Genomic DNA, 21037 nt, shown 5'->3' with positions numbered 1-21037 from the left:
ACCCTTCTTGGCACCTTCACACTCAAGGATACTCACTGGTTCCACAGCCTGCTGCCCCTCTCAGACCTCAGCCCAGCCATTTCAGACAGAAGCCTCACTAGCACTGCACCAGGTACCTCCTTCTGGCTCATCCCCTCCCTTTCTATTACAGTAGCTTGCCTCCACCACTCCAGCCAATCTCATTGACTTTTGCTACATAGAGTCCGCCGCTTTTATGGTTCCCGAGGCAAGTATTGCCCAATTTTTTCATACCCAAAGCAAACCTACATTAACAAAAATGTTATGTGAACTCACCAACCTCCATGGAGCAGACAGTGAAGACATGGAGATGACTGCTATGGCCAAAAGGGCTAGGGCACTGAAAGTCCCAGCAGTCTTTCTTCCGAAACAGAACAGAGGTGGCAAAGACCACCTGTCACAATGTATCAGCTCCCAAGCGAGAGGGGAGAAATTGGTGTTGTGTGAGCAATCGGCTCAGTTGGTTACCTTGGCTGCTGCATGTGAGTGACAGAGCTCCTTTGCTGCTGCTCCCAGCACTGAAAATGAATCACACCCAGTGCTCAGTGCACACTCTCCCCGTCTTATTCAGCCTGAGGATAAGACACAGGCTTCAAGGATTCAGATGGGGAAGATGAGGTAGGGGCTAGGTGCACTGTGTCTGCTGCACAAAGTGGGTGCCAACTATCTCTGCCCTGCCCTGCATGCTGCCTACTAATTACCATGCTCCAGGGATCACGATTACACATGTTCTCAGAAAGTTCCCAGCAGTTTAAGAGCTACTGCTGGTGTCTCTTGATGCTGGAAGATGCTGAGAGCAAGAGCCCAGGTGGTGCCCTGGATCGGAGCACCAGGTCATGGTGACTTTTCCGTGGCACCACCTGATCAGGCCTGGGGGCAGAGTGGGTGGGAAACACTGCCATAGGCCCTGCTCTGCCTCCTGACTCTTGGAGAGGAGGAGTACCAGACGGGATCCATACTTCCGGCTTCCTCCAGGGTTTAAGAAAAAGAAAAGTGAAGGCCCTGGCCAAGACTATATGTATCACTACTAGGGAGAGCCTGGCCTATGACAGCACAGCTCCAGATGGAATTCTGCTTTCTCACATGGAGCCAGGGCATCGGGCACCCTAGGAAAACCTTATAGCCTTGCCCCAGCCCAACCTCCACCCTCCACACATCCAATTAAAAATGATGCATTTGTAATAAGATTTTACATGAAAAAAGTACATTCATAGTACAGTCTTCTGAAGTAAAAATATTACATGTTTACTGTATTTACATGCACTGCTGTGGTGCCAACCAGAAAACCCTGCAAAAAAAAGTAAAAAGATGCTTGGAACCCATATGGCATTAGGCCTTGTGTAACACGCACTGAGTATGGGCTTGGCACTCAGAAAGCCAGGAGTAAATTAAATTACAATTACAATAAAGGAAACCTCCTATACCAAAAAAGAATTAACTGCCAATACTCTAACAGTAACAATTCTACCTATGAAAAGGCAATACTGCAATTATTACACCAGACCCTAAAACCCCAATACACATCCTATTAAGAAAAAGATAAAAAGCCATGCTGCTATAGATCCCAAAACAGAAACTACACCCTAACAGCATACCTCAACTCCATCTGATACAGGCAGTCCCTTACCAAATATAGAAAAAAGAGACCATAAAGTATAAATAGAACTGAAAATTGCCAAAATCCAGATTCTGTATGTAGTGCAACAATGGAAAACTGAAATATCACCATTCCTCATAAAACATCAAACAATACGATAAAAAAAATATAGAAACATAGAAACACAGAAACATAGAAATGACGGCAGAAGAAGACCGAATGGCCCATCCAGTCTGCCCAGCAAGCCTCACACATTTTTTCTCTCATTCTTATCTGTTTCTCTTAGCTCCTTGTTCTATTCCCCTTCCACCCCCACCATTAATGTAGAGAGCAGTGATGGAGCTGCATCCAAGTGAAATATCTAGCTTGATTAGTTAGGGGTAGTATAAAATATAGTAGTAGTATAAAATATAATAGTAAAACCATACTAAAAGAAATGAACAAATATTTCAAAATAGCTCATGATAGAACATCCAATAAATAACAACTCTGGAAATTTTTAAAATATTTCTCAAACACCAATAAAATATTTCAAAACAGGAGACATTAAATAACTAATAAGGATAAAAATATCCACCACCTGGGAACTTCTGATTCTAATCGCCATAAAATATAAATTGAAATGAGCGAAAACTGAACTGGAAACCACAACATGCCAGACGCCCTACATGAAATGCAGAAACATTATAATTCCTCACAAAGCATCAAATAATAAAATCAAGAAATATAAAATATAAAGTAAAACCATACTAAAACAATGAACAAATATTTCAAAAAAGCTGATGACTAGAATATCCAATATTTAAAAACTTGATTTTTTTAAATTTACTGTTTTGAAATATGTTTTTGGTGTTTGGGAGACACGTCAAATAACACCCAATAATTAAAAGTAAGGATAAAAAATCTCGTGCTCTCCATACTCGAACGTTTGATTTCGTCATCCTAAAATAAGAGGTGGATGCACAAATGTTCTACTCCCTCCCTCTCTCACACACACACAGACAGAAGCATGCTCTCCACTCTCACACAAAAGCATGCTCCCTCTCTCTCACACCCCCCAGAAGCACGTCCTCTTTCTCTCTCTCACATAGCCCATTCCCTCTCTCTGTCTCACACACAACCCACTCCCTCTCGCTCACACAAATTCACACACACACACAAACACAAGCACATTCCCGCTGTCTCTCACACACATAGAAGCAGGCTCCCTCTCTCACACTGTCAAGCAGAAGCAAAAAGCATACTCCCTTTCACACACCCACAGCAAACAAAAACACCTCCCTCTCACAATTGTGCCTCAGCTTTTTCTTCACCTCACAGTCTACCACCTTCTCCTTTCTTCAGCCCCGCTAGCCTGCAGCTCCTGTCTTCACCCTGCTGGCCTCCCTCAGCTGAGCAGCTCTTTATTTTGCTTCCTTCAGCAACCCACAGCTGTTTTTATGGCCCTACCAGCTTGGGCTCTAGCGGTTTCCTGCAGCTTCAGTTTTCGTCCTTGCCAACGGTCTGCAGTCTTTGTGCCTGTGGACGACCTGCAGCTTCAGTCTTCGCCCTTGCCAAAGGCCTACAGCTCCGGTCTTCAGCCCTGCCAGCCTGGGCTCCGGTGGTGGCCCTCGGCTGAGCATCAACTTTTTTCATCCCCCCTCCGGCAGCCCACAGCTGTTTTCTTCATCCACGCCCCGCCGGCAGGGAACAGAGAGGCAGGATGCTAGGCGAAGAGGCAGGAGTGTGGTGCTGCATTGGGGAGAGGGGGGAGGAAGTGAAGAGAGTAGGGGCAAGTCCCAGGCCCATGCTGCTGCCATGCACCCATGCTCATTGAGGAGAGAGGGAAAGCAGGCCCCCATGGCCACCAGACCGAACATTGAGAGGCAGCCTTAAATAGAGAGAAGAGCTGCTGCAGGTTGGAGTTGGTCACAACAGCTCCACGACCATGAGGCCGCTGTGACCAACACCAACCACGTGGTTGGGCTGACCGGCTCACCATGCCCGAAGCCCCAATAGACTGCAACCTTCAGGGGTGGATTGGCCCATGTATGTTGGGTCTGGTCACACTACAAATGTGTTGTGGAACCACCTCCTAGTTATGTAATGTAATAATCTGTAAGATGCCGACCCTCCTCTATCTGGTTTATTTATTTATTTATGAATATTTGTTGTTGGGATGGATGATTTTCCCTTGGAATAATGTTTCCACTGTTGGTAACAAAGCTTCTATAATTCCGATATTGTTAATGTTTTTAAAAATAAATAATGACATGAAATTAGGAAGTCTAAAAGCCTAAACAGAGTTAGCTTAACTTTAGAAATGTGCTTAGGAGGAGGCAGAATCCATTCTCAATTGGATTATTCCCATATATATTCAGGCCGATGCAATATCGGTGTGCGTAAAACGGGCGCTCGTTATTGAGCACCCGGTCTCCTTATGCGCGCTGATCCACCTCTCCTGGGCGCCTGATTTAATATTTAAATTAGCTGCCATGATAAAAGGGAGGCGCTAGGAGAAATTATACATCCCTAGTGCCTCCTCTGCATCGGGCACGCAGGAAAGGTGGCTGTCAGCACGGGTTAGGAAATGGACGCTCAAGACAAGCGTCCGTTTTCTCCCGCTACCGGCACAGTATACGCCCACAAAACACATGGCCTGGACTGTGAATATTGTGGGTGTATATTGGGCACCCAGAAATTATTTTTTTTTTTTACATGATTCCATTTTCTGTGGTCCCTCCTACTTAGTATCCCGACGATACTAGTAGGAGGATCACAGAAAGCAGGAATTTGGGGTTTTTTACATTGGACCCTTGAGCACGGCAGCACTCGGCTGGCGTAAAATTTGCTGCGTTGCAAGGGCCCCAGACAATTGCCTTGCTTTGTTCCCCTTCCCACCCCCGTGCCAGCCCTAAGGGGCAAATTAGTAAATTCCCATCTTTGTCACCTTTTTGGGCTTTATCTTTGCTCCCCATTTCTCCAGTTGACAGATTTTGGTTCGAGTCTGGTAGAGACTAACATGGGTTTTACTTTGTTTTTTGAAATCTGGGAGCGCTGCTGTATGCTAATGATGTGAATTTATGTGCCCAGTCTAAACCTGTAGCCTTTGCCGTGAAGACTAATGTGAGTTACTGCGGAGCTCTGGATGAAGATGTTCCTGTACCAAGCACTGCCATCTCTTTTGATGCCAAGGACTTTTTGCACATTAAAGAGGTAAATACAGGAGGTAATTCTTGATATACCTGCCAACTGCTAAAACCTCGGCAGTCCGATCCTGAGTCAGCGGAGGCTGAGAGGGAAAGTGACTGGCAGCCAACCTTTGCAAGCACTTATTTGATTAGCTGCGATGTCCAGAATGTTGCATTCTCATCAAGGTTTTAGCACCATGAGACTGTGGCCTGTGCCTTCGAAAATTCTTTGCTACTGATGCCCTTAAAAGTACAATGACTTGCCAGGGCTGTTTTTGCTGCATGCTGCTTAGGTGTAGTCGTGCTGCATTGGACAGAACAGAGAATCCTACTAAAGTTATTCCATTGCACTTTGCATATTAAACTATTTGGTTTGGAAATTAGATTTGGCAAAGCGAATTCTCATTCATCAAAAGATGAGGGAGTTCCAGCTGTAGATACTGAACTCTCAGTCATTGCAACAGGTTGCGAAATTGAAGACAGTAACCATTATTGTGTCTCTGGTACTGCTGCCTTGACCTCGATTTTTTAAGCTTTTGCTTACTTATATATTACATGGTTACAATAGCTTGAAAGCAGTTTGTTTGGTAGATTTTTGCCTTTTGTGATTGAAAGAGATGATGCATTTTAGACTGCACACTCTCATGCAGATACATCACAGTAACAGCTAGTTGAGGGCAAAGCAGCAGAATAGATTATGCCGGGTAACAGTAGTTACTTCTAGTTTGGTGGCACTTTATTCTATGCACTTACGGCCGAATTTTAAATTGGCTGCCCGCGTAAAAATCTCCTCTTCCGCACGTGGCCGGGCCCTGTGCACACCGCGCGCATTTTCAAAAGGGCCCAGCCATGTGCGGAAGTGGCGATATGCGCACAAGTGCCGGTCCCTGAGAAAAGGGGCGGGGTGGGACGGAGGCCTGTCGGGACAGCAGCCATTAGCTGCTGTCCGGGGAAGTGCGTGCTGGCAGTTGGCCAGTGCACGTAAATTACTTCTGCTCCCGAGAAGCAGGAAGTAATAAAATAAATATAATACTGGCAAGGTAGGTTAGGTTTAGGGGTTGGGGAGGAGAGAGGAAGGAAGGTTATGCGCGCATATTATAAAATCGACATGTCCGTGTGCACGCGCTGGAACCACGCGCACATGGATGCAAGTATATATGTTTGAAAATCTACCCCTTTATTGCTGAGAATGTGCATGAAAAATGTACTTTGCCGCAAGTGCATTATGAACATACTGAAATATAAGCCTCATTTTTTATATTTTAGGTGGTTATGTTGTATTTTGAGTAATTTCATTTGCAGGCTCTTTTTATTCATTTTATTATTTGTAAACCGGCTTGGGTTGATTGTAGAAAAGGCAGTATAGAAATTGCGGTAGATAAATAATTGATAAATACTCATTGGCGGAGGAGGGTGATAACTTTTGGATGGTTATTTTTGGGTGGTCTGCATTGAGACATAGACTACGAGTACTTTTTACTTAACGGACTTTGCATCAATTTTCAATAAGAAACGATGAGCGTACTTTCACTGCTCGCAGATGTTTGCGCCTGCTTTTTGTGGGGGTAGATTTTCTTTGGAGAATAATGGCTAAAAGTTGTGCCCGATGTCATGCCTACTTTTAGCCGTATTGAAGGAGAGCAATTTTGAGACTCTTCTTACATACATAAATGCCTTTGAAAATTGTCCTTTCTGGGAACACTTTTGACTTGGCCAAATAGCTAATTTTGAAAGGGAGACTTAACTGCATGCTTTGCATCTACAGTTTCTGTAGGTACCAGAACCTAATGTGCATACATTTGAAAATCAAATCTACATGTGTTTTGCCTCCCCTGACCTAACTCTTCCCTCAGCTGAAATATATGCTTTGTAAAAGCCCCGGCACTTGCTTTCAGCCACTCTGAAGGGGTCATTTTTTCATGTCGAGGAATCTAGCTGTGTAATTGAGTTACCAGGCTAACTCCCTCTAAAAATGATCCTTTGGTGATTATAGGCCTGATTAACATAAAATGTGCCACTTTGGGTTAGGCTGAAGGTCTGTTGAGCCAAGCATCCTGTCTATCAGTAGACAGTCAAAAAAAATATTTTTTGTTATGTTATGAATGTTTAATAAATTTTGTAATCAGTCAAAAGAAATGGGGGAACAAGCACAGCAAATCTAGAAAAAAGGCTAGCCTTGACCAAAGAACTTTTTTTTAATAAGTACAAGGCGTCACTTAACATAGACCACCCGGACATATCAGTCATTCTCCTTGTTTGGGAATTTTTTTCAAAAATACTTTTTCAATGCAAATAAAAATGTCCAAAATGGACAACAGTCACTGTATATTTAAATAGCCCAACATAGCCTTCTGGAGAACCAAAGGGAAAACTATCATCTTTTAAATGTTAAATCATGTCAGTGGACATGATGTCGTAAAGCTACCGCTGTGAAAAAAAGAGATAATGCTAGAATCTCCAAAATGCAATAAAATAAAATAATTCATCCAAGAAAAACACTTAGGTCTAATTCTGCATTCAAACTTTTGGGCCCTGACTTCTATGGTTCTGAGTAATGATACACTGACATTTGGGAAAAAGCATTATTTATTTATTATTTTTATATACTGACATTCAATCAAGATATCACATTGGTTTACATTCAGGTACTGTAGGTATTTCTCTATCCCCCGAGGGCTTACAATCTAAGTTTTTATACCTGAGACAATGGAGGGTAAAGTGACTTGCCCAAGGTCACAAGGCGCAACAGCAGGACTTGAACCCTGGTCTCCTGGTTCATAGTCCACTCCTCCCTTTGCAGTATAGGACTGCTTCTATGGCCAAGTCCAAAAGCAAAGCAAAGCATGTTCAAGCAGCATTGTAATTTTGTTATAGGTTTGACAGTTGTTTGTTTTTGGCTTGGGGGTAACTGGCATGGAACGGCAGTTACTGGCATGGAACGGCAGCTGCTATCCTTAACACAAGGCTTGGGGAAACCTGCAGAGTGGCAGTTGCTACCCCAATAGAATGGGGGTAACCTTGATAGTGGGTTTGGGGGTGGTCTGCACAGAGCAGCAGCTGCCACCCAAGTATAGCTTGCTGGACAGATTGGATGGACGCTTTGGTCGTCTTCTGCTGACTGTTACTATGATACTATGAACTTTTGAAGCTGCATCTTTAGATGTGACCCAGAAGACTGTGTAAAGCTCATGTGCAGTATCTTTGGATTCGTTTTATGATGGTCTAATTAAATGGTATCACAACTTGCACAGAATTGCGTTCTCTTCAGAACTAATACAGCTACCAAAACTGTACGCTACTGGAGGACAGAGGCATAGCCAGATGAGTTCTGTTTGCTGGTACTTTTCCTTTAACATGTGTTTCAGTGTAAGCACCATGAATTACAGTGAATATGGAAAGATTTTAGTTAATTAACTTTTTTTGTGTGACTTACTGTGTATTCTTAAAGGGGCGGATTTTAAGAGCCCTGCTCGCCGGTGCGCCTATTTTACATAGGCCTACCGGCGCGCGCAGAGCCCCGGGACTCGCGTAAGTCCCGGGGTTTTTCGAGGGGGCGTGTCGGGGGCGGGGCCGATCGGCGCGGCGTTTTCGGGGCGGGACGCGGCGTTTCGGGGGCGGGCCCGGGGGCGTGGCCGCGCCCTCCGGAACCGCCCCCAGGTCCCGTCTCGGCGCGCTAGAGGCCCGCTGGCGCGCGGGGATTTACTTCTCCCTCTGGGAGGCGTAAATTCCCCGACAAAGGTAAGGGGGGGTCTAGATAGGGCTGGGGGGGTGGGTTAGATAGAGGAAGGGAGGGGAAGGTGAGGGGAGGGCGAAAGCAAGTTCCCTCTGAGGCTGCTCCGATTTCGGAGCAGCCTCGGAGGGAACGGCGGCAGGCTGCGCAGCTCGGCGCGCGCCGGCTACACGAAATCGGCAGCCTTGCGCACGCCGATCCAGGATTTGCGCGGCTACACGCGTATCTACTAAAATCCAGCGTACTTTTGTTTGCGCCTGATGCGCCAACAAAAGTACGCCAAATCGCGCTTTGTGAAAATCTACCCCAAATTGTATTCTTCCCACGTATAGATTTTCACTAAACACACACACACACATACACTTCAGCCAATGAGAATTCTTTTTTTCAGACTTAACCAAACAAATCTACTTCCCTATTGAGATCTCATGTACCAGGATTCTGGTCAGTAAATATATTTCTCCGCAGGAGCACAAACACTGCTGGTTTATTCAAAGCTGAGGGTCCTGGACTTCAGAAAAACTAACTTTGTTAAGGAGAGGGAATACTCCAATGAGCCATTAACTAGATGGGATAAGTTAGGGGAAGCAGAAGAGAGAAGAGGCCACCGTGGTTTTCTAAAAAAAAGTTAGTATTTGTAAACTACAAAATTGCAGAAAGAGGAAGACGAGAATATCTGGAAAAGTGAAGAGAAGCTGGGAAAGTTGGCACAAAAGTGCAAATTGATGGAAAAATAACTAATATAGTAAAGGGGGGGGAAGACCTTTTTGGGATATATTAGTGACAGGAGGAAGTGCAAAAGTAGGATTGTAAAACTCAGTGGTGAAAAGGGAACTATGTAGAGGCTGACAAGGAAGAAGTGGAATTTTGCTTAACAAATATTTCTGTTCAGTGTTTACTGAGGAAGGGCTTGGAGTAAGACCACAGAAAACTGCCACAAATAGGTACTGAAGTGAAGTAGACTGCAAAACATTTTCAGAAGACTGTGTCTGAGAGGAGCTAGCAAAACTAAAAGTAATTAAAGCAATGGGGAAGGACAAGATACATCCAAGGGTATTAAAGGAAGATTTGGCAACTCTACTGTATGATTTTTTCAGTGCTGCTTTAGAGTCTGAAATATTTCCAAAGGTCTGGAGACAGGCAAATGTGATTCCTCTTCGCAAAAGTGGAAGAAGGAGGAGTCTGAGAACTACAGGCCAGTTAGAATATGATAGATGAATTAATGGAATCACTGCTAAAACAGAAGATAGTGCAATATCTAGAATCCAGTGGATTATAGGATATGATGCAGTATGGTGTTACCAGAGTTAGATCTGATCAGATGAATCTAATCTAACCAGAAAGTTAGATCCAGAGAGAACACTAGATATAGTGTTCTTGGATTTCAACAAGGTCTTTGATATGGTTCTGCATCGTTGACTCTAGGTATGGGCCCTAAAGTGACTGACTGGATTAGAAACTGAACGAGTGGGAGGTGACAAAGGGTAGCAGTAAATGGAGCTCATTCCAAGGAAAGTGGGTTACCAGTGGTGTGTCACAGGGAGGAGTCCTCTGTCCAATTCTGTTCGACACTCTCGTAAGGGATATTGTGGAGTGGCTATTGGGAAAAGTTTGCCTTTCTGCACAATGATACCAAAATCTGCAACAAAGTCGACACCCTAGAAGGTTTGGAAGGCATGAGGAGGGATCTAGTGAAGCTTGAGGAATGGTCTGGAGTCTGGCAGCTAAGATTTAATGCTAGAAAATGCAGGGTCATGCATATGAGATGCAAAAACCCAAGGGGGACAGTTCAGTATAGGAAGTGAAGTTATTCTGTGCACAAAACAAAGGGTAGGATCTGGGGATGATCATATTTGATGATCTTAAGTTGGTTAACAGATAGATAAGGTGACAGAAAAAGCCAGAAGGAAGCTTGGGTGCAGCCAGCAGGGAAAAGGAGGTGATATTTCCTCTGTATAAATTTCTAGTGGGACCTTATTTGGAGTATTGTGCACAGTTCTGGAGGTTGAACCTTCAAAGGATATTGACCAAATTGTCTGGAGGGAGGACAGCACCTAAAATGGTCAGTGATCTTTATCATAAAGCATAATTGTTTCAAGTCGTAAACCAACAGTGGATTGTGAGGGAACTGCAGAAGGACCTTGTGAGACTAGGAGACTGGTCATCTAAATGGCAGATGCAGTTTAATGTGGACAAATACAAAGTAATGCACATAGGGAAAATAATCACAACTGCAGGTACACAATGTTGGGTTCTGTGTTAGGGGTCACCAGAGAACAAAGCTAAGAATATTGGGGTAGATTTTCAAAAACCGCGAATAGGCGTACTTTTGTTGGCGCTCCAGGCGCAAACAAAAGTACGCTGGATTTCAGTAGATACGCGCGTAGCCGCTGAAATCCGGGATCGGCGCACGCAAGGCTATCGATTTCGTATAACCGGCGCGCGCAGCCTACCCCCGTTCCCTCCGAGGCCGCTCCGAAATCGGAGCGGCCTCGGAGGGAACTTTCTTTTGCCCTCCCCTCACCTTCCCCTACCTAACCCACCCGCCCGCCCTGTCTAAACCCCCCCCCCCTTACCTTTGTTGGGGGATTTACGCCTCTCGGAGGGAGAAGTAAATCCCCGCACGCCAGCGGGCCGCTAGCGCGCCGGGACGCGATCTGGGGGCGGGTCCGGAGGGCGCGGCCACGCCCCGGGTCCGCCCCCGGAACGCTCCCGACACGCCCCGAAAATGCCGCGCGGTTCGGGCCCGCCCCCCGACACGCCCCCTCCGAAAACCCCGGGACTTAAGCGAGTCCCGGGGCTCTGCGCGCGCCGGTAGGCCTATGTAAAATAGGCTTACCGGCGCACAGGGCCCTGCTCGCCTAAATCCGCCCGGATTTGGGCGGATTTAGGCGAGCAGGGCTCTGAAAATCCGCCCCTAAATGTCTTTGTGTAGACCCATGGTGAACCGCACCTTGAGTACCATGTGCCGTTCTGGTCACATCTCAATAGAGACATGGTGAACATAGAAAAGGTACAGAGAAGGGTGACAAAAATGATAAAGGGGATGACAAAGCTCCCTTGTGGAGAAAGGCTAAACCGATTAGGGCTCTTTAGCTTGGAGAAGAGATGACTGAAAGGGGATATGATTGAAATTTATAAAATCATGAGTGGGGTGGATCAGGTAAATTGGAAGTGGTTATTTACCCTTTCAGATAACATTAGGACTAGGGGACACTCCATGACACTAGCAATTGGCAGATAAAATACTTCCTACAATTTTTTTTTTAATCACCCAGCATACATCAAGCTATGGAATCTGTTATCAGAGGATGTAGTCAAGGCAACTAATATATGGGTCTATCCTGTACAGAGCGGTAGAAAGAGCTGCGTTAGTGCCTGCGGCACCCGCGGTTGCCGCACGCACAGTGCAGCACAACTACTGCTCGATCCTGAACATTAATTTTATGTAAATGTAAACCGCGTCCGTGAAGCCTTAGGCCCGCGCAACCCATTTTACTGGATAGAGCGCCTATACAGTATCCTGGGTGCGCGGGCCTAATGCTTCACGCCACACTGGTATCTGTCATTTCAAATGTCATTTGAAATGACAGATACCAGGAAGTCGGGACTGCCAGTCCCCCCTCCCCTCCTCCCGAAGCAGGGCGCGAAAAGCAGCCTTGCTCCGGGAGGAGGGGAGAAGGGACACTGACAGCGGCGAAGCAAAAAAAAAAAAAAGCGAAAAAACCAAAAGCTAAAAGTAAGTTGCTTCACCGCTGTCAGTGTCTCTTCTCCCCTCCTCCCGGAGCAGGGCGCGAAAAGCAGCCTTGCTCCTGGAGGAGCAAAGAATAGACACTGACAGCGGCGAAGCGAAAAAAAACCAAAAGCAATTTTGGTTTTTTTTCAAAATTTTGTTTTTTTTCCAAAAGCGACAATTTTGGTTTTTTTCCAAAAGCGACTTACTTTTGGGATCTGTCAAGATCCCAAAAGTAAGTCGCTTTTGGACGCCTGCACAACTTACTTTTTTTTGCAGCCATCAGCAGGAACACATGGCGATCGTGGCTCCGGTAGCTCCTCCCGACGAAGATGGCCGCCTGCACGGGGGAAAGCGTGCAATTGGCCCGCTCAAGACGTGACGTCACGACGTTTGGCGTCACGGATGTGACGCCACGTCTTGAGCGGCCAATTGCACGCTTTCCCCCGTGCAGGCGGCCATCTTCGTCGGGAGGAGCTACCGGAGCCACGATCGCCATGTGTTCCTGCTGATGGCTGCAAAAAAAAGTAAGTTGTGCAGGCGTCCAAAAGCGACTTACTTTTGGGATCTTGACAGATCCCAAAAGTAAGTCGCTTTTGGAAAAAAACCAAAATTTTGAAAAAAAACCCAAAATTGCTTTTGGTTTTTTTTTCGCTTCGCCGCTGTCAGTGTCTATTCTCCCCTCCTCCCGGAGCAAGGCTGAAAAAGCAGCTCCGGGAGGAGGGAAGAAACTGACAGCGGCGAAGCAACTTACTTTTTGCAGCCCCCTCCGGACATCGGAGGGGGGCTGCAACGTTTTTTTCGCTTTTTTTTTTTTTTGCTTCGGGAGGAGGGGAGAGGACTGGGGCTGCCACGGAGACCGGCACCCACGATCGCGGCCGGGGCAGGTGAGCGGGGGCTGGGGGAAAGCTTGCCACCTACCCTTACCCCTGCCTCTACCGCTGGGTCAGGGTAGGCGGTAAGTTTGCAGGTTAAACGCGTGACAAAACGGCAGGGAAGATAGCGATAGTCGGGGCGCGGGTTACGGGATGCTAGGGAATAGCTAATTCGCTCGTTTGCATGCAATATCCATGCCGCGTGCGGAAGGGGTTCGCCGGGGATTTTAGGACGCGGTAGGAGTAGGTTATAGTGGATTCGGGATCGCAGGAAGGGATATCGCGGCCGGAAAGTGAGTAAAACGCGGCTTAGGAGCAGGGTAAACGCGGCCGCACTTTACAGGATAGACCTGATAGTGGGGTTCAAAAGAGGTTTGAACAATTTCCTGGAGGAAAAATCCATAAACAGTTATTAGTCAGGTAAACTTGGAAAAGCCAGCGCTTATCTTTGGGAGTGAGATGCAAGAAATAGATCAACCTCTGAGGATCTGACGGGAACTTGTGACCTACATTGGCCACGATTGGAGACAGGATACTGGGCCTGATGACGTTGGTCAACCCAGCATGGCATTTCTTATGTTATGTTTATATGGGAACAGAGGTCTAACTGTCTCTACACTGGAGGAAGGGAGGGAAAGGGGAGATGTGATAGAGGAATTTAAATATCTCCAAGGAATTAATGCACAGGAAGTGGGTCTCTTTCAATGGAAAAGAGAGTCTACAATGAGGTGTCATGGTGTGAGAGTGAAAGGAGGTAAACTCGGGAGAAATCTAAGGAAATATTTCTTTACGGAAAGGTTGGTGGACACATGGATCAGACTACCTGTGGAGGTGGTGAAGACAAGAACAATATCAGAATTCAAGAAAGCATGGGACAAACACAGAGGATTTCTGAGGGAGAGGAAAGATCTATAATGCTGAGCAGGAAATGTGGCTGAGTAGACTGAATGGGCCATATGGACTTGCTGTTATGTTCTGTGTTTCTATGAGCCATGAAATAGAAATGCTTACAGATCTTTATTATATAGTAGCATAATTATCACTGTGATGCCAACAAATCAGTATCTATTAATATTCCTTTCCAAGATATGCTGCATTAGTGACACGTAACAGTTTAATAGGAAGGATTATGGTTAGAAGCTGCTAGTCCTTAAACTGAACAGGAGAGAAATTACTCTTCCCTAAACATTCAGATCAGGGTTGCTTGGAACGTCCCACGCTCACAGGAATCGGGGGGTTAAATCTGGACCTCAAAACATGTCTGGATGCAAATTTAACAAAATGTATTAAAAGTAAAATGAGCAGTATCTTGAACACATGCAGACATACTGATCATATCCTTTACACTTGCAGTTTTATAAATTCTTTCTTTGCAGGCCTTTACCTTGATCACTCTTTTTTGATGCCCATCCTAGTAGATGAATACTCCTTATGGTGAAATTGACTCTCTGGCAACTAGAACAACGTAGTGTTAATTTGAATATTTAGCCTAGACAGCCTCAAATTCCTAAGTAAATATGTTTTATATTTTTCTGCTGTTTTTTGTATGTATTAATATTTTTATGTATTGATGTTGTTACTGAACTATTTTTAACTTTTTGTATAGAATTTATTTACATATATTGTTTTATGCCTTTACGTTGTACCCTGTCTTGAACACTTGTGGAAAGACAGGTAAGAAATCCAAATAAATAAATAAAATTGTAGAAGGAATATCTTATAAGTAACCCTTTTAGCCTGGCAGTAATCCTCATCCTTTTGCTTTTGATCCAAACAGCTGCTTTTGTTTCATCTCATCCAATTGACCGGTTATACCCAGAGATACGATATCAGCCATTTTTTGTGGCATTCATTGTAGACTATGGTTCACTACAGAGTTTGTTTTTTTTACCTAAAACGTCCTCTAGTATGGATGTTATAAGTAAGGGCACGTGAGACTCCAGTTTTGTTTTTTGTTTTTTTCTTAAAAATTTCAGCAGAAAACATGGGGAATAATGCCAAATCTTTGTCATGAATAGTCCTAATTCAGTGAAAGTTAATGCAAAAATAATGTGAAATCGGAGGCCAATATTTAGTAGCCCATTTAGAAGATAAGTAATCTGGCTACAGTTAGCCAGATAACTTGTCCAGTATATTCAGCAGGATAAACGTTGTGCTGAATATAGTTGTTGAAAGTTATCTGGTTACATATAGCCAGATAACTTTAACCCTAACCAGATTGAATATGGCCAGTTAGGCCTAAAGTTATCTGACCTCATGTGGCCGGCTAACTTGGTAAGTAGTGCATCTTAAAAAAAAAAAAATGTTCAGGCCCCCCAGCCCGATTCCCACCCCTATACCACCACATGTCTCTACCCCCTCCCCACTCCACAGTCTCAAAAAGCTGCCCAAAACCTTTAAATCTTTAAAACTTCCTAAAAAAGATCACCGTCCCAAGCCTCACCCTCCTCGCTGCTAAAAGGACTTTAATTTTCCCTCTTCTATCCCTCCCCCTCCCCCATCCCAAGCTGATACCTTCCCACCCACCCGTTATCTGTAAAAGTGGCCCCCTCCTTTCTGTGCCAGAATCACTGTTCTCTGTGATCCTGGCCATATCCTGGGCAACTTAGGTCATTACCTACCTAACACTTCCAGTGTTGTGCTGGCAGCCTACTGATTAGTGTAAAAGTGCATGTTTGGTGCTCTCCAGCTAAAATGATGCTTAACTCTGGTCTGAGAAATCACAGATGAATTTATCCACAGATATTCATCGGGAGCTTATGCGTGTAAGTCTTGCTGAATATCCAGGAAAAGATGCGCATATAAAGCGCATATAACTTTACCCATATAAAGTTGCCACTTCCCGGCTTAGTGAACACCGACCTCTCAGTATGGAAATATGGAAGAAAACTATCTGCTGTCTTAGTGAATGCTTATTATTTCATTATGCAATGGTGTTTATGTGACTTTAAAAGGATGCAGTCTTCTACTAGCCATTTAGTCAGATAAGTACCGATTTACCTTGTCTGAAAAATGTCCACTCTTAATGCGGCTAAAAGTATGCCTGTGGTTCCACGATGCGTGCATTTCCATCTGCATTAGGTAGAGGCCTTCCTGTGGGTGTGTTTAGATCACAACCTTTTTGAATTCGCTTCCTTTCCCTGCCCTCAGCCCTCCCCCTTCCTTTAGGAAGGTGGAGGAGACTGCTGCTGGACCTGACCCGCAACTTTGATGTTTAGAAAATTATCACTGAGGAAAATGCATGTAGATTGCGTTTTCAAATCTATGCACATTACTTTCTATGGAAAATGTGTCTGCGGGTACTTTATGCCTGTGTAAAGTTTCAGGGCAAAAGTCCTCATTTGAAATTTGGTGCAGAGACTGTGGATAAAGAGTTCCCACAGACTTTGCTGCAATGCGGGCAGTTTGAGGTTTGTTCTGTATGGGTGTACGTGTTTAGCAGGGCACCTAACTGGCTCTCCACACACCTACCTTTTAGCCTGCACAGATCCTGGGACGATTATTCCAACACAGGGTTCTCACGTATTTTGTGTTTCCATATCGGCTTGTTGTGTGGCTGAAAATATGTGGGTGCCCTTCTACCCTCTAAAACAATGCTGAGAAATGCCTGCATACATAGACTTACACTCTTATGCCTTTGTTAGAACTTCTCTAGGATAGTTTTAGATTTTATTACTTTTTTTTCTAATTTGGTTTGTGAAGTTCCATAAGAAATATTACAATAATTGTACATGAAGGAAGCCTGAGAAGATACATTGACTGTTATTTTAGTCATACCCGGCATACAGTGGGGTATTCTAGGAGCGAGAGTGGGAACAGAGAAGAGGCTGGTAACTACAGACCGGTCAGCCTCACCTCCGTGGTGGGAAAAGTAATGGAATCACTGTTGAAAGAAAGAATAGTGAACTATCTACAGTCGCAAGAATTGCTGGACCAGAGGCAGCATGAATTCACCAGGGGAAGATCCTGTCAGACAAATCTGATTGACTTTTTTGACTGGGTAACCAAGGAATTGGATCAAGGAAGAGTGCTCGATGTCATCTACTTGGATTTCAGCAAGGCTTTTGATACAGTCCCGCACAGGAGACTGGTGAATAAAATGAGAAGCTTAGGAGTGAGTGCCGAGGTGGTGGCCTGGATTGCAAACTGGTTGACGGACAGAAAACAATGTGTGATGGTAAATGGAACTTACTCTGAAGAGAGAGCGGTGTTAAGCGGAGTGCCGCAGAGATCGGTGTTGGGACCGGTCCTGTTCAATATCTTTGTGAGTGACATTGTGGACGGGATAGAAATTATGTTACTGGTTATCTATTGGCACCTCTGTTAAAGTACTAACATTATTTTGCCTATTTGTGCCAGCCTGTAAACCGTTATGATGGTAAATATTAAGTTATTTACCACCATAACGGTCCTTCTATAAATAAATAAATAAATAGAAGGTAAGGTTTGTCTTTTTGCGGATGACACTAAGATCTGCAACAGAGTGGACACGCCGGAAGGAGTGGAGAGAATGAGACGGGATTAAGGAAGCTGGAAGAGTGGTCGAAGATATGGCAGTTGAGATTCAATGCCAAGAAGTGCAGAGTCATGCAAATGGGGTGTGGAAATCCAAAAGAACTGTATTCGATGGGAGGAGAAGGGCTGATATGTACGGAGCAGGAGAGAGACCTTGGGGTGATAGTCTCTAATGATCTGAAGTCGGCAAAACAATGTGACAAGGCGATAGCTAAAGCCAGAAGAATGCTGGGCTGCATAGAGAGAGGAATATCTAGTAAGAAAAGGGAAGTGATAATCCCCTTATACAGGTCCTTGGTGAGACCTCACCTGGAGTACTGTATTCAGTTCTGGAGACCGTATCTCCGAAGGGACAGAGACAGGATGGAGGTGGTCCAGAGAAGGGTGACCTAAAAGGTGGAGGGTCTTCATCGAATGACTTATGAGGAGAGATTGAAGAATCTAAATATGTACACCCTGGAGGAAAGGAGGAGCAGGGGCGATATGATTCAAACTTTCAGATACTTGAAATGTTTTAATGATCCAAAGACAACGACAAACCTTTTCTGTTGCAAAAAAAATCAGCAGAACCAGGGATCATAATTTAAAACTCCAGGGTGGAAGACTCAGAACCAATGTCAGGAAGTATTTCTTCACGGAGAGGGTGGTGGATGCCTGGAACACCCTTCTGGAGGAAGTGGTGAAGACCAAAACTGTGAAGGATTTCAAAGGGGCGTGGGATAAACACTGTGGATCCATAAAGTCTAGAGGATGTGAATGAAGAGAAGAGGCATGGGGGTGGCTTGCTTGCGGGAATGACGGCTACTACCCTGGAGATTAATATTCTTATTCAATAAACATACACACGGTTAATGCGACTCCAACATTGCTCTATGCTTCAACGGCAAGAGGAAATGTGGAAAAAAGGATTTGCATCCACAAAAAAGCAGGGGGAGTAGCTTGCTTGTTACGGCGGTTACTACCCCAAACCAAATAAGCCTGATACTTCACTTTCAATGCACATCCAGCATAGCTCTCTGCTTCAACTGCAGGGAGAATGAAGAAAAGATGATTTATATTCAGCATCAACCAACAAGGAATGAATTACATAGTCTGGGTAAACAAATAAGCATGGGTGTAGCTTGCTTGTTATGGCGGTTACTACCCCGAATCAATTAAGCCTGATACTTCACTTGGAATACATATCCAGCGTAGCTCACTGCTTCAACGAGAGGGGGGAATGAAGTAACGAGGATTTATATTCAGACAACCGACAAGGACTGAATTGCACAGGCAGGGTAAACCAACGTGGGAGTAGCTTGCTTATTACGGCGGTTACTACCCCAAACCAATTAGCTAGATACGTCACTTAGATGCAGCTCCAGCACTGCTGTCTGCATCGATGGTGGGGGTGAAAGGGAATTGGAACCAAAAAGTTACCAATAAGAGCCCTGACCTCAGCAGTCAGATTAACAGATAAGTATGAAAACAAATAGGTGTGAAAGCTTGCTGGGCAGACTGGATGGGCCATTTGGTCTTCTTCTGCCTTCACGTCTATGTTTCTATGTATCTCTTTAAATTATTGTGGATAAAAGTATGTACCTTGTGGAATTACCAGCACACATCTAGCCGGCTGAAAATCCAGCAAGGCATATTCGACCATTCTATCTGTGTATCCCCTTTTTTACCCATGCAGTTCCTGACTAATAAGCCTTTGAAAACTTAACCCAAAGTGCTGGATGCATTAGAGGTTTTAGTTCCTGTTTTGTGTCCATGGGAAAAATACATAACGTGGGAGAAGCCTACATGGTGCCTTTTCAGCAAACAAAATGAAGAACACTGCAAGCTTTGTAGGTACACTGGGAGGCCTGTTAAAGTTTATTTTACACACTTTATATGTTCCCAGGCTGTGCTTCTGAGCCCTTTTTTCACAGTCTGGCAGAAATCCCAGCCTGAAAGTTGACTTGTGTAACGCAAACTCTGACCTAAGTACTCCCATGTAATAAGAGAGAAATAAAAGTGTGACTGTTAGGGCAGGCTCCTGATAATCCCTCTCTTGGTTCTGTTTATTAGTTTATCCCATTTTTAAAGGACCACTTATCAACATATCCTTTCTATCAATGGCTTTCCAGCCAGGCCTCAGGAAATGCCTGGCTAATCAGGTTTTTAGGATATCCACAATGTATCTCCATGAGGCAGTGCACGCAAATGTGTCTCACGCAGACTCACTGTAGATATCCTGGAAACCAGACTAGGTAGCTGCGGCCCAGGAATGTAGCTGAGAACTATATATAGCTTGTACCCATACAGCACACAAAGACTGAGAGATACTGTATGTTGGAGAAATGTCAGTTTCCTTCCAATGCACATTATGTCAAGGCCTCTATTAAACAGTGTGGCTGCGTGATTTAGATTTTTCCAGCAAGGTATTGCATGCTGATACTCTGGCAGATTTATAAAAGTTTTGTTCCAGTGCATACATTGATTCCAGAAGCATCAATTAAATTATTTAAGTGTTCTCACTGAGGAAAGCTCGTGCTTTTTTAGTGCTGGAGTAAATCTTGGATGAATCCCCACTCCATGCTCTCTCGCCCTCCTTATATACTATAGGTAGTTCTTTTGTAGAGACTTCACTTTTCTTAATTAGACATAAGTGTGTGCTTAGCATAGCATATAATGCAATATCTGGGACTGATGATCCTGAATGTTGCTGGCTATGTTGCATGTTTTCAGTTCCTATGAGCATGGTTTACTGCTTTATGCCAACATATCAAGGACGGAGCAAGCCACTTTATACAAAGAAACCATGGAGGCTTTTCTGATGCACTGTAGTACCATATTTTAATTACCATACGGCTCTACATTACTGAATGCGCAGAAGTGCAAGAATTAAGGGCCACGGTTTTAACTTATTTCTGAACATGTTCCTTAGATTGCATTAAGCAAGTTTCCAAGTCCTGAAGAGAGCCAAGTGGTAAGGAAAGGGATGTCCGAGGCAAAGTTAAAGCGGATGTGTCAGTGAGCATTAGAGATACAGCGTATGAAGCATGCAATCAGTTGGCCATCAGAAGGGTTCATCGCTGTTTATTGTGGACTGAATAATCAGTGAAATCTAAAGCATCAGCCAGTGAGATCTAGTGGAGAGAAAATGTTCTCTCACCGATTGGGTACATTTAGAGTCCCGACTTTACGAGGACATCAGATACAGCCGCTCTAAAAGTGGTTGGCTGCAGATACCAGCAGGGTTAGATGGCTAGTGCTGATTTTAAGCCAGCTAACCCTGAGCGACCAAAAGGCAGCCTTAAATCTAGCCGGTTTGATTTTGGCCAGTTAGGGTTTTTGAAACATTTTATAGAGTTATAAATTACAGAAAGTATAATTTGTACTGAGCAAGCAATCAATAGACCAACAAAATCTATT

At 44.5% G+C, this 21037-nt stretch overlaps 1 protein-coding gene across 3 annotated transcripts in view; it reads left to right on the top strand.

The window, feature by feature from the left end:
• Nucleotides 1-21037, top strand: part of CACNB4 (calcium voltage-gated channel auxiliary subunit beta 4) — a 396197-nt gene that overhangs the window by 249366 nt on the left and 125794 nt on the right. For 2 of the 3 annotated variants that reach the window (XM_029605493.1, XM_029605495.1), the window contains one exon: nucleotides 4688-4810. The exons of the other annotated variant lie outside the window; for it this stretch is intronic. In XM_029605493.1, coding sequence (XP_029461353.1) covers nucleotides 4688-4810 — 123 coding nt within the window. The remainder of the gene's footprint in view (nucleotides 1-4687; nucleotides 4811-21037) is intronic. 3 annotated transcript variants of the gene reach the window in all.

The sequence above is a fragment of the Rhinatrema bivittatum genome, chromosome 6 (genome assembly GCF_901001135.1).
Source record: "Rhinatrema bivittatum chromosome 6, aRhiBiv1.1, whole genome shotgun sequence".
In the NCBI taxonomy this organism is placed as follows: domain Eukaryota; kingdom Metazoa; phylum Chordata; class Amphibia; order Gymnophiona; family Rhinatrematidae; genus Rhinatrema; species Rhinatrema bivittatum.
Note: the sequence above shows the minus strand (reverse complement) of the source record. Positions and strands in the feature narration are given on the sequence as shown.